At 46.5% G+C, this 13,351-nt stretch overlaps 1 protein-coding gene across 7 annotated transcripts in view; it reads left to right on the top strand.

Moving 5' to 3' along the window:
* The first annotated feature begins 1,544 nt into the window (after positions 1 to 1,544).
* KIRREL1 (kirre like nephrin family adhesion molecule 1) overlaps positions 1,545 to 13,351 on the top strand; it is a 106,482-nt gene continuing 94,675 nt past the window's right edge. For 3 of the 7 annotated variants that reach the window (XM_053915179.1, XM_053915180.1, XM_053915177.1), the window contains exon 1: positions 1,619 to 1,676. Coding sequence is in view for 4 of the 7 variants with exons in the window: in XM_024574696.3 (XP_024430464.2) it covers positions 1,625 to 1,676 (52 nt within the window). In the remaining 3 variants the exon portion in view is untranslated. Of the gene's footprint in view, positions 1,677 to 13,351 lie in introns of all 7 variants that reach the window. The other 4 variants (XM_024574696.3, XM_071220125.1, XM_045181830.2 and 1 more) reach the window with 2 other exon arrangements.

Here is a 13,351-nt window from a genome sequence, read left to right as displayed (position 1 = left end):
AGGGGCCAAAATGGAGCAATCTTGGCAGTAGTATTAGTGACCCAGGAGACCTAGAATTTGCGAGCAAACAAGTGGAGACTTCTCTAGATGAACACAGTACTGCAAAGTTGTGCAATTCATGTTATTTCTCCTCAACTCATGTCCTAGGATCCGGACATCCTGGCATCCCCAGCACACTGTAAGCAGAAATATCTGGTCAGAGGTTGTGAGAGGAGCTGGTTGCCAAGCTGGGTTCCCGAGAAGGAGACCCCTACTGAATGCTCTCCCTTCCCAGTACCTAGATCTCTCAACCCCAAAGGATTTCAAATTCCTTCCTGCTTACAGATCCTCCTGTTGCTGCCCTCACCTTGGTCCTTCAAAGCTTGGAGTTGGCTACTTTCTCCTGGATGGGTAAATGCCCAGGATGAAGGAAGGAGTCAATTGCACCCCTTTCTCAGCAAGAGCCAGTGGAGGACTCCAACACTTAGCCTGGCTTCGCTATGTGCTGGGGAAGACATCCTGGCAGGGGCTCCAGGAGGATCCAGGAAGCAGATTCTACAGCTCTCTAGGGAGAGGAAGGAATCTTCCCCCATCATTCATTAGTCAATTAAAAATTCTCAATTTGGGAAACCTAGAGTGTGGGATTAACAAAGAAAACAAAACACAAGAAAGGGGGTTTATGCTTTTTCTTTTTAAATCTTCATCTGAGGATATGTTTATTGATATTAGAGAGAGGGAGAGAGATTTTTATTGCCTCCCCTGCTCGCCCTGACCAGGGATCAAACCCACAACCTAGGTTTTGTGCCCTGACCAGGAATCCAACAGCCACCCTTTGGTGCAGGGGAGGCGGTTCCAACCAACTGAGCCATCTGGACAGGTTACCGACTTTATGATTCTTGATTCCATGAGACACCACCTGCCCACCCTCTCCTCTCCCAAACACACTTACACACACCCACCCCCCCACACAAATGTACTACCACGCTCTTCCTTCCCCATCACTATCCTCCACTAGAGGTTTGTCCTTAGCCCATGTCCAGCCTCCCTAATCCACTGCCTAGTTCAGCAGCCCGGTACCAAGACTGTGAATATAAATGGGAGAGAGGAACGGGTGGGCAAGTAGTGTCCAGTCGTCCCTGTCCCACTGCCCGTGGTTGTCTCATTTGTTACCCCCTTTGCCTTTGCCCTCAATCCCTTTTTCTCTTTGCTCTCTTACCATCTACGTTCCAGCGAGGGGTGTGTGTGTGTGTGCGCGCTCGCGCGCGTGGGTTGGAGGAGGAGAAGGAGGGCTGTGGAGGAAGAGTAGACGTCAAGAGGAGGGAGGGAGAGAGGGAAAGAGGAGAAGGGTAGAGAATGGGAGAGCAGGGAGGAAAGAAACACAGAAAGATAAAGCTTGAGGCTAGAAATAATAAAAGGGGGAGGGGGGACGAGAGAGAGCGAAGAACCGGACTGGGAGGAAAGAGAGATAAAGAGAGCAGAGGGAAGGGAAGTGAGTTTGTGCGCACGAGTGTGTACGTGTGTGCGCGTGTGTGCAGGGGGCGGGCGCGGGCGGGGGCGGTCCGGGCTCCTCCTCCCCAGCCATCTCCTCTGGCTCTGTAGCCAACTCCGGGCCCAGCCGCGGGCGGGCGCAGGGCGGGCAGACAGCATGCTGAGCCTCCTCATCTGGATCCTCACTCTCTCCGATACTTTCTCCCAAGGTAAGGAAGGCTCCAGTCCGCCCAGGACTCGACTCCCACCCGGGGGCTGGGGGACAGCACCCCCACTGTGGGAGTAATGGGGGGCCGGCGGCCCGCGGCCCTGGGGTCCCGACGCCATGAAACGGGGGCTAGGTCCAGGAGCAGAGCCCTGGGGCGCGGGCGCGGAGTAACTGGGGCTGGGAAAGAATTAGTTTTCGGTTGATTTGACCAAGTTGCTGTCTGTCGCTGCGCGGGAGAACGGAGAAAATAAAAGAGACCCGAACGTTCAAAGTCTTTCCCCAAGCTTCTGGCAGCCCTACCTACCTTTCCATCCTCTGAGGCCGGGAGTCCGAACGCCTGGGTCCTGCCCGAGGGGATGGTTGGAAAGAGGTTGGGATTTCAGATTTGGGGGAGTGGGAGGTGCGCAGAAAGCTGGGGACCCAGGCCTGGGAAGGTGTTGCTAAGGAAATCCTCCTACTCCAGCCTAGTCCTTCGGGGGACCCAGTCGGAGATGGGGTTCCAGATTGCCTGGGGCTGCTCCTCTGGAGAAAGGGAGGGTTGCCTCGGGGTTCCTGGTAGGGATTTGGAATCCCTGCCCCATTGGAGGCTCCGGAGTTCCAAAGGCAGTTTCAGGCCGGCTTGATATGGAGGAGGGCATTTAGGGGTGGGGACGATTAACACCCCAGTTTGGGTCAGGAAAGTATTGATAAGAGCTTGTTTGGAACTGGCGGCGGGGGGGGGGGGGGGGGGGGGAGGCTAAGAGATGAGGGAGAGGTTGAAAGAAATGAGGTTAGTGCACCCTCATCAGGAGGGTGGGGGAGGGAAAGAGAAATAAAGAGCCCAGATCAGTCAGGACTGGGCAGTCTGCGGGAGTGAATTCTTGTTTGTGGGTCTGAGTCTAACGAAGATTTAATACTGTAAGCTAGTCCCCCCACCCCCCAAAAATGGAGCTGACAGAAATTGACACACAAACACCAAAAAAATAGTCATAGACACTGAAACAGACTACTCACCTACTGAGGCAGACAGGCCCACAAGCATCCCCCACACTGAGACAGACATAAACACAAAGACACTGGCACATCTAAAGAAGACAGATTCCTCTCTATATCTGCACATGCTTACACATTCATGCACCCAGACACATCAAAACTCCTAGACACAGTTCATGTATGCAAGCAGGCATTTATAAGGACACAACACACACGCACACTGAAAACCTATAGATACCAACCGTCCAGCAAACAAAGAAACTTGAACAGACATTCATGTAGTCAGACGCCTGTGGAGATGCACAAAATGGAGGAGGTGGTGTCTTTTGGGGGTGGGAAAATTCTGGAAAGAAGAAAGTCAGCTTGGATAGAATACCCTCCGTCATTTTTATTGTCCTGCCTTCCTGGGTTTGTGGGTGTGTTGTTAGGGGTGGCTTGTTATTCTGGATCCCTTCTCTCCTTGCAGGGCTCCTCCCAAGCTCCAAAAGCAAAGCCTGGCTGAGTTGATGGGGATGAATCTTGATCCATCATCTCCCCCTCACCACACATACACACACATGAGATATGAGAGGGGCACACATTTCTGGTTTGAGCTGAGTAGGAATTGTGCTGGGGGCTGAGTAGAAAGGAGGCCTGGTCCTGAGGTTGGCTGGCCAAGCCAGCCACTTGGAAGAAAGTTGGGAGCATGATTTAAGTTCTGATTTTGTTCAACCAGGCTGCTAGAGAGGAAGGATAGGGGTGGGGGCATGCAGCTGGGTCAGTACTGGTATGAATTGGAGGCAAGCTTATGTCTGCTCCTTTCCCTGCAGCTCTTACATGTCAGCATCATGGATACAAATGAGCTTCAAGAAACAAAAGCTGCAGTTAGGAAACATGTGGATTGAATCGGGGAGAAAAATTGTTAGAAAGAGAGAAGTGTGTTTTGTGCCTTTCTCTCATTGGAAAGAGGGGAGGGGTTGAGGGTTAGCTGAGCTCCCATGTCCCTGCCTCCAACAGCAGTGAAAACAAGACCCGATGAAAGTGTGCAAAAGTATTGAGGGGTTGGGGGCGGGGCGGGAGGGGAGAGAATGAGTGAATGCCAAAGTAAAGAAAGGGAGAAAATAGACCAGAGGGGACAGGAAATAACTACTGAGTGTTCTGGGAAGCTTAGTAAGGACTGGGGTGGAGGCAGGGATAGAAAAAGTGGAGATTTGAGGAGATGGGGTGGCAGGGAAGCTGTAGTACCTCCTTTACTTAGCTTCCATCTATAGAAAGGTATTCTAGGTCAGGGACTGGGGCGGTGAGAGAGGAAATGGAGATTGCCAGGGCACTGAGAGATGGTGGTGGGAAATGGGGAGAAGGTGGCATGAGAAAGCAATTGAACTGAGGGGAACAGAGAAAAGGGGGTAGGGGATATTCATCCTAGGCAGAGAAATAAAAATCACATTTTAAAAGAATGTCAGTGGGCTTCATCAGCTTCATTTTTCACTAAATAATTTTCTGTATCTTATCTAAATGAAAACCATTATCCTTACCTCTATTTCCATCATGCACCAGCTCCTCAGACTGATTGTGCTGAAAATTGAAATATTTAATCATTTTCTGGGGGATTTTTTTACTCCCAGTCTTGGAGGGGAGAAATTGAAAAAGAAAGATTATAGCTAATCAGAGCAATGTGGGATGACAGGCTGGCTTGAGGTGGGAGCTGCCTCCAGAGTGAGGAGTGGAGGTAGGGGTGGGAGAAAACTCTGTCCCTTCAACTCCCAGAGGTCCTCTGGACATCCCTGCCACCTTCTGGGAGGCAGGGTGAGAACTAAAGGCAAGAAGCCTGAGGTCTTCCTAAATTCTCAGTTTTTCAACTCTCTGAACACAGCTACATCCTGGCAGATAACATGAGTCTGGAAAAAGAGTAGTTGGGTATTGAGTCTCTCCTCTTCACACTACACACAGATACAAACACTTCAGATGTCCCTCTTCTGTCTGCTTAGCTCAGAGCAGGCCTGGAGGGTGAGGAAGAGGCGGGTAGACAAGGCAGAAATCAGGATACCAGGCTTCCCTCCTTGATTCTGATTGGACTCTACCTTCCACTCACTTAGCCCTAAAGGGACGGCATACATACAGTACACAGTGCCTGTCATTATCTCTGGCCACAGCCCTTGATCAGGAGGACATGGAGTCCTCTAGGTCTTCTCACCTTCTCTCCTTCTGCATGGTTGGTTGTCTTGCCCTGCCTTGGTTCTCTGGTGGTATGGGGCAAAGGCCGTCCTCTGGGTTTTAGAATTCACCCCCTTGACTTGAGAACTGTACACTCTTAATGAAAGCTTCTCTAGGCCCTCTTTATATCATCAGAGACCCAGTCTTAATTTTTTTATTATCCTTTCAGTTTCTGACACTTACAATTGATTTGATGAGAGTGCTACAGTGTTAGAAGGCAGTATTAAATGGTGATTAAATGTGGGTAGAGGGGATTACAGGAACTACTATAAAGGACACATGGACAAAACCAAGGGGAAGGGTGGAGAGGGGGGAGGGAGGTGGGTTCACCTGGGGTGGGGTGGAGGGATGGGGAGAAAAGGCATACAACTGTAATTGAATAACAATAAAAAAAAAAAAATCCCAGTTCCCTGGTTAAACCCTACCTAGGCCACTTGGTAGCCCTGTCAGCTTAAACAAGGTATATGTCTTATCTGTGCCTCAGTCTACTCATCTGTAAAGTGAGGATAGAAATAATATATCATAAAATTTCAATGGCACTTAAGTATGTTGATCCATGTAAAGTGCCTGGAACAGTGTCTGACACAGAGAGAAGTGCTCAGTAATGCTTCTGGCTATGACTCTGTACCTAGACATAGAGGGGTAAGCAACTGAGTTGTCTGTATCTCCTTTCCAGCCCTTTTTTTATGCTTATTTTTTGTTTTTCTTGCTCTAGCTGCACAGATTCTTGATCCTGGGCTTCAGCACCTCCTCTTGTATGTCTTAATAGAAAGAACTGGGTTGTGGCAGGCAGACCCAGAAGGGGAAACTGACCAGCCTTTCCTTGGTTGGAGAACTCTGAAGAAGTCTGGGGAAGGGAATTGGGGAGAGAGCAAAGTGGAAGATGATGGTATTCTGGTGACAAGGAACCAAGGCTTTTGTGAGCAATGAGGAGGGACACTAATCCCAAGTGGCAACATTTCAGAGTCTGGAAATAATATGGATCATTTATGGAGCCCCGTGCTAGCTACTTTATATGTATATCTAATTTAATCTACACAATGGTCCCCTGAGATCAGCTCTGTAATTATCTCCATTTCATGGATGAGAAATTGAGGCTTAGGCAGGTTAAGTATCTTGTTAACCAGTTCTGGGAACCAGCTGGCCTCAAAGCCTGTACCCTTCTCTTTTGCCAGGGATCCCACAGGCCAGCAGGAATGGATGCTGGGCTAGGGCAAGGTTTTTCATTCATTGCAGAATGAAAAGTAGGAGGAAAAGGGAGTGAGTGTCTCATAAAGATAAACTTATTAAAATTTTTAAAACAATCTTTTATTCTAAAGTTTTGTCCTTCTACATACTTTGGTGTTGAGTGGTTTTTCTTTGATGATTGATGGTGCTCATATCTGCCTTTTTAAAGAAAATACTTTACTAGGCAAATGAAATGCTTCTCAACCTGTGTTTATTATTAATAAACACAGCCTTAGCTCCGTGAACTACAAATGTGGGAACTTTAACGCAAGGCAAACTCCTGGAGAGGTACAGAATCCTACAAAGGGAAGTGCTGAATGGGAGTCTGGGGACAATCCCAGGACAGTCAGCTTCCAAAGCAACCCTGTCCTTGACAGACTTGCAGGCTGGGTGTTGAGTGGCCTGTTCCAGTCTCCTATGGGAGGCTCTACTTTGGCCTAGGGTGGTGAAAAGTGGTAAGGAGGTGGACTCCATACCAAAGCATCAAAGTGACGTTTTATTGAATTCCTATTGTGTGCTTTTTAAATTCATTATTACTTATTCTTTTTAAGGACCTAGTGGAGTTAATGTTACTCCCATTTTATAGATGAGGAAACCAAAGCTGAGTTTAATTAACCTGCTCAAGGCCATACCTGGCATGTTAGACCCCAGATTGAAACTCTTTGTGTCACTACAAAGCCTGCGCTGGGACAGGCACCGTCTACTGCAGAGCCACGTCACAGTGCACGGCCTCCGAGCTGAGGCAGCTCTGCAGGGGAGAGGCCTTCTTTCTTTTCATCTTCCTCTCAATAGCAAAAAGGCTCTTCCTAGTGCCTCTCAGTCTTCTTCCACAAGACTCAGCCCAGGACACCTAGCCTGCATCCATCTCTGTGCCTTGCTTTGATAGTTATGTGTTTTATTCAGTGGGGGTGGAGAACTGTGCATGCTGCCCCTTTTCTGTCAGGAGAGGGAGGTTTGTAAATAACTCATCCCCCATTTGAGTCTTTTAACTTTATAAAGTGCTTTCCAATTTTAGCAACATTTTGACATGTACCTTCTCATTTGATAGGCCATCCTGTGATGTAGGCAGGGTAGTTATTTCTCCATTTAATAGATGAGAAAACAGCCTTCAAGAGGTTAAATGAGTTGCTAAGAGGTGGAAGTTGAATTGAAGGGAGGGGCTAGGGGGAAAATTTTTTAATTGCTCCATTATCAATACCTGGGGGCTCTTTCCAACTGAGGATGGGGAAATTCCTCTCCATGATTCAAGAGCAGAGAAAGCTGTACCCTTTCAAACCTACCAGCTCCTGTCTGGTCCTTTCCCGGGGCCCACAGACAATTTTACTAGAATATGCTAGACCCTTTGACTGGGAAAAGGCTTAGGTGTGTGGGTAGGTGGTCAGAAGTGAAGGAAAAAGAGGCAGCTATGTTCTTGATCCTGAAATGTGAAGCCAAGGAGAGGCAGTCTCAGGACTCCAGAAAGAGAATGGGATCATTCCAAGTGAGGGAGAAAGCCATTCACATTCGTGGAGGGCCCACTTTGTGTTTTGCACATGTTAGTAGCTAATTTAATACTGACAATAATCTGTTAAAGGTAAGAATTATCTGCATTTTATAGGTGGACAAAGAGAGACCCAAAGAAGTTAAGTCCAAGATGACATAGCTAATAAGTGACAGCCAGGACTAGATCCCAAGTAGGGAAGTTGGAGTGAAGCAAAGGGATTGCTTCCCAGTAGGAAACCCTGAACAATGCCATGTCCATGTCTTCTATATCACTGCTGCATGCAAGCCTGCAGATGTAGTCTTTGTATCCAGCATGTGTGCCCACATGCAGGTGCATAATTCACACATGCCCTCACATGCATTTGCACATGTGACCATTTCTTACCCCATACGTGTATGGACAAATACCTCAGTCCTTCCATTCAACAGAGCACTGGTGCATAACCCTGCCACATTTCTGTGTACCAGTTTACTTCTAGCTATGGCAGCCATCATTGCTTTTTGAGGGCACTACTTTTTGTCTTGTCTTGCATGTTCTGTATTCCTCTGATAAATGAGAAAGTGAAAGTCAGAACCCTTGTGTTCTGCACTAACTCTGGTCCCTCTCCATCCTGCAGCCCAGTTTTTACACCTTCCTGCTTCTAATTCACAGACAATATGAACCTGATTAAGTTCTTTGACCACTTAGGATACAAGCTGCTCTAGCTTCCAGACATTGTTCATAATCACACTTTTCTTTCTTTTTCCATTCCATTCTCTATCCCTTTGTCAGCTCTCGCCAAGTTCCCAGTTTTTCTCTCCTTCCACAGTCTCACTCTCTCTAGCAGCTTTTATTAACCTCTGTTGTCTGCAGAGGCTGAAGCCTCATTTCTCTCTGCCCTCCTGGAGCTCATTTAACAAAATTGGAATTGTATTGAAATAAATGGGCCTTGCAACCAACCAATCTCCTCAGGATTAAGGATCTTAAATCCAAGAGTGGAAATCTCTAGCACTCCCTAGCAAATTTCATTAGTTTCCCAGGAGATAAGGCTGTTGCTTCCTTCCTCTGGTAGCCTGGCTCTGGGAAGGTGATGGGAGAATCTTCAAGAAGGCAGTGGGCCTGGGTTTTCAGGCAGGGAAGGGACAGCAGGAGCCAGAGTCTCTGGTGCTTTTTCACCCACAGGCCAGGTTAGGAATCATAGATTCTCCTGGACTGGGTCATTTGGTGCTTTTCTTCTCTGCCATTTATTTCCTTGTAAAGCAACATGAAGATGTGTGGCGAGAGTAAAGCCTCAGTTACTCCCTTCAGCAGAAATGGGTTGTGTGCTTATTATGTGCTGGGCACTGGTATTGCTAAATGAGTAAAATACTGTCCCTGCCCTTAAGGGCCCCATTTCCTGATTTAGGTGCAAATTACCAAACTTAAGTAGACCTTAATTTCCTCTTCCATAAGATGGGAAGAATTTTTTTCAAATCAGCAAATGTATGTTATGATGTATAAAACATATTGGTAGACTTTATGGGGAATTTTAAAAATGACATCAAATGGTCCCTTCTCTCCAAGAAACTAAACTGCACATACACCAAGATGATTGGTGCCTGGATAGTGGTGTACAAGTTCAGAGCTGGAGCGTTCAGGAAAGGAGTTTGTTGTGGGTTGAAGAGACCAGGAAATGCTCCATGGAGGGAGAGGATCCAAGGATGGACAGGATGTGGATGTGGCAGGAAGATGGAGAGCATTATCAGACCGACCGAACTTCCTTGGCCAACATGTGGCTGCCTGAATGTTCAGAGTACACAGAGGCTGATGCAGCTGAGAATTTGGGGTGGGGAGAAATAAATTAGGTGATCCAAAAAACTAGATTCTGGGACCAGACTCGTGTAGGCCCTGAAAAACCAGTCCAGAGATTATCCTGTAAGAAGAGAGCCAAGGATTAATGTTTTTTTAAAGAATATGTTAAGAACCAGTAATATTCCTACCTCATTCCTCACCAACCCTCCTCCTCTTCTTAAACTCCTCATCTGCTGGAGCTGCTATTGAGATTTTCAACCCCTTAATTAAGAAGGAGCAGGAAAAGGAGGAAAGGAGAGAAGGAAAAAAGAAGAAAAGTGAAGTAGACAGACCATCAGGGTGTGGGCAGAAAACCTCAGAGAAGTATTAGCTCCCCCTTGGGAAGTCTCACATCTGTAACTTGAGTTGGGGAGGCTTTGGAATAATGAGAAAATCTGTTTTTCTCTAAGAATCTTCTGCTATAGATAAAGATGCACCCAGAAGCAGACTTCAAAGATACCAAGAGGAGAGCCCTGCAGCCTGGTGCATACCTAAGGTCTTTGTCATTTGTTCCCTTGAGACTAGGCTGGATCTGCCCTACATAGAGTCTGGAGGGAATCATGGTTTCATCAGAGGGCCAATGTCTACACGGTCATGGCCTGGGCTGTTTCCTCTGGTCTGTAGCAATAGGTGTATGTTCATTTTGGGGGGCTGACACTAGAGACTTTTAAACCTCTGGAAAAGAAGTGAGCTCTGGTTTTTCAAATAGAAACGTTTGAAGAGTTCCTGCATTCCTGCAAGGAGGGTTAAAGCCTGTGTTCAACTAAGAAAGTGGGGTTTTTTGTTTGTTTGTTTGGTGGTTTTTTACTGGTTGAGCCTGGCTCTCACCTAGGCACCAGGATAAAAAGGTAAATGGAATTTAGTCCATTTCCTGAGACACTCTGAGTTGAGTGTGGGAAACGGATGTATAAACAAACATATATTGGCAATGCTGTAAGATAAAGAAAGGTTGTGAGAGAGGTATGTGAAAAATGCTGAAGTCTAACTGTCTCAGACAGAGAGAGAGACAGAGAGTGATAGACTGAGAGGAGTGGAGGAGGGAGCCTGGCAGCGTGAGGGGACCTCCACAGATGTGAGGCTTAGGGGCTGAGGCTGGAGCTCTAGACAATCCCTGATTGTGCCCCCTGCTCCAGATGGAAGGAACCGAGGAATCTGAAGAAGTGGCTCATCCCAAGGATTATGATTTCGATAAACAAAGACAGTTTATATAAAGTGCACTTTCCCAAATCTCCCAACCTGTTATGTCCAACTGTTCCATTCTCTCCACTCCCACCCTACCCCCACTCAACTTAACTGAGCTAATTTCTAAATTAACTTTGTCTTTGTAATTAGTTTAGTTTTCTCCTCCTTCCTGAAGTTTCCCAGGATCAGCCTTGGACAGCTGCTTGCCCCATTACCTGACATTGTCAAGCCATGAGATGCTTTTAACTGCTTTTTGCCATTATTTCCCAACTGGGAGATTATTAAAAAGCAAGGGATTGAGATTCATAGATGGGGGCAGAGAGAAAGAGAGAGACAGATAGACAGACAGACAATGGGAGGAGAGAAGGCATATATAAAGGAACGGAAAGCCAGGGATAGGCAGCCTGGCAGGATGAAGCTTTGAGAGAGGTGAGGTTTTCTTCATCTTGATTCCCTAGTCATCCAGAAGGACTTTCCTGTGGACAGCAGGACTCTTGGGTTTTAATACCAAACCCCAAATTTGCTGCTCTAGCCTCACTCTTAACCTCCCTGGAAATCTACCAGCTTGACATCACTGTGGGACTGGGTCGGGGGACACCCTTCTTTGCCCACCTCTTCTACACACACACTGATGGTGGCTGCCACTGCCAGTGCTGTCAGCTCTTCAGCATCCACCCTCAAGTTAGCTACCGTGTGGATGATGTTTGATCCTAGACTGATGTACCTGTTACTGATGCACACACCTGGGAAGTCCCCCTCACTAGGCAGTGGGTGAAGTGAGAATCCAAATTCATTTCAATGTCATTTTAAACCAAATATAATTAGAAAGGAAAATCTGGCTTTGGAAAGAAAGAGAAGGAAGGAAGGAAGAAAGGAAGGAAAGAAAGAAGGAAAAAAAAGGAAGGGAGGGAGGGAGAGAGGGAGAATGAAAGAAAAAAGAAAGGAAAGAAAAGAAAAAAAGGATTTTTGAATGCATTACAAAACCTAGGTGAAGTGACTTCTGGATTATTTTCAGCTTTGCTGCTCTGTATTTATACAGAAAATTGAGATGGGAACCTGTAAAGCCTGTACATAACCCTTTGTTTTTTTACCAGGGTTATGTCATAAGACTGGCCTCTTTCAGCACAACCCCGGAATTGGGTAATCCCTCAAGTGCAGTGGGACCTCCTTGACAGAGGGCCTGTAGGTAAACTAGTCTTTTTCCCAGTAAGGGTACCACCTCTGCGGTCATGACCAAGTCACTTAACTGGATCATCAGTTTTCTCATCTATAAAATGGAAGCAATAATACCTACCCCGGGGAGTTGACTGAATGAAGAAATCTACAATAAAGAAACAGAATCTGGAACACAATAGATATTCAGTAAATCGAAGTTATTAATATTGCACAGTGCCTGTTTTTTACAGTTCATAGTTCAAGGCAGATCTGAGGTAGGTAGACAATAGCATGAACGAAGAACAAATAACAGTCCAAATACAGATAAGTATTGGTTAAGTATGCCAAGGGAGGTGACCATTGATGTAGTACCCCTGAATTTATGGTCTCTGCCATGCACTGCAGTGGGAGCTTGGAGACAGCAGCACAGAGTAATAGAAAGCAACTTTGTATAGAATTAGGTCTGTGTTGTGGTTCTGAAGATTGAGTGGCCTTTTCACCTTCATGAGCCTTAGTTTCATCATTTGTGAAATGCAGTGACAGCAGCTCTACTTTAAGTCCTGAAAAAGTAGCCCTTGGAAGTGCACAGTAAGGGTAACCATAATCTTAGCCCTGTCTCTCTAGAAGGTTTCAATCCAGTGTGTTAGAACAGTGATACTCAAATTTTAACCTGCTTCTGAGATAGCTGGGGATCTTGTTAAAGTGAATATTTTGAATAAGAAAGTCAGGAGCATTTTCTGCATTGGCACCAAGCTCCCAGATGATGCCGATGTTGCTGGTCCTGGGACCACACTTTGAAATGTTACAGGATGCTTTCCTCTAGGGAAATAGATCTTCAACATTTTAATGGGAGTCAAGAGAAGATAGGATTCATTTGAGTCAAGAGAGGGTATGATTCATTTAACTCAATTCACTTTTCAGCAGCTTAGTTGTATAACAGAGCTCAGGTGGGTCATTGCTTCAGGAGTACCTGTATGTTTGTGAGACAGGAGTGGGTATGGTGCTTGCCGGTGTGCCCTTCTCTGACCCCAAGATTGACGTGCCCTGTGTGCCTTGTCCCTGCTACCTCACAAGCTCTCAGCCTCCCCCAACCCACCCCATTAGATGTGCGCTCATGCCAATAGCTGGCAACTGCAGAGTTCAACAGCAACCACCTAGTATGTTGGTGGCAACCCCTCCATGACTGAGCCAGTTGGGCATTTGCACTCTTTTTTTTTCTTCTATGAAAAATTCCCGTATAATCCAGCTCTCAATTTGGTGTAGATTTGGGAGAAGACATTTTTTCACAGAGTTGCTAGACAGGGCTTTGGCTTGAAAATTGGGTCATGAACAAATTGTGTGATTTGAGAAGGATGATGGTTCATAGGCTTAACTGGAAGCATGATTTGGTGGGAACAATGGAGTACCATCTCTGGACAGGTCAGTTTCTCACAATCACATGGAGCTAATGGTTGTTCGGCCAACATGATGAGCTAACTCACTCTTTCCCTCCTTTCTCTATCTGTGTTCAGAGCTCCAGGATGTAGAGAAGATCCACAAGCCAGAAAAGAGGGAACCTCAACCTTCAGAGTCCTCCTGATTCACTTGGCCCTTATATCTAGGGAATTCTGTCCACAAGGGGAACAGGAACCTCCCATTAATTATCCTTCATCCTC

This window comes from Desmodus rotundus, chromosome 12 (assembly GCF_022682495.2).
Source record: "Desmodus rotundus isolate HL8 chromosome 12, HLdesRot8A.1, whole genome shotgun sequence".
In the NCBI taxonomy this organism is placed as follows: Eukaryota; Metazoa; Chordata; class Mammalia; order Chiroptera; family Phyllostomidae; genus Desmodus; species Desmodus rotundus.
This window is presented reverse-complemented; position numbering and strand designations above follow the sequence as displayed.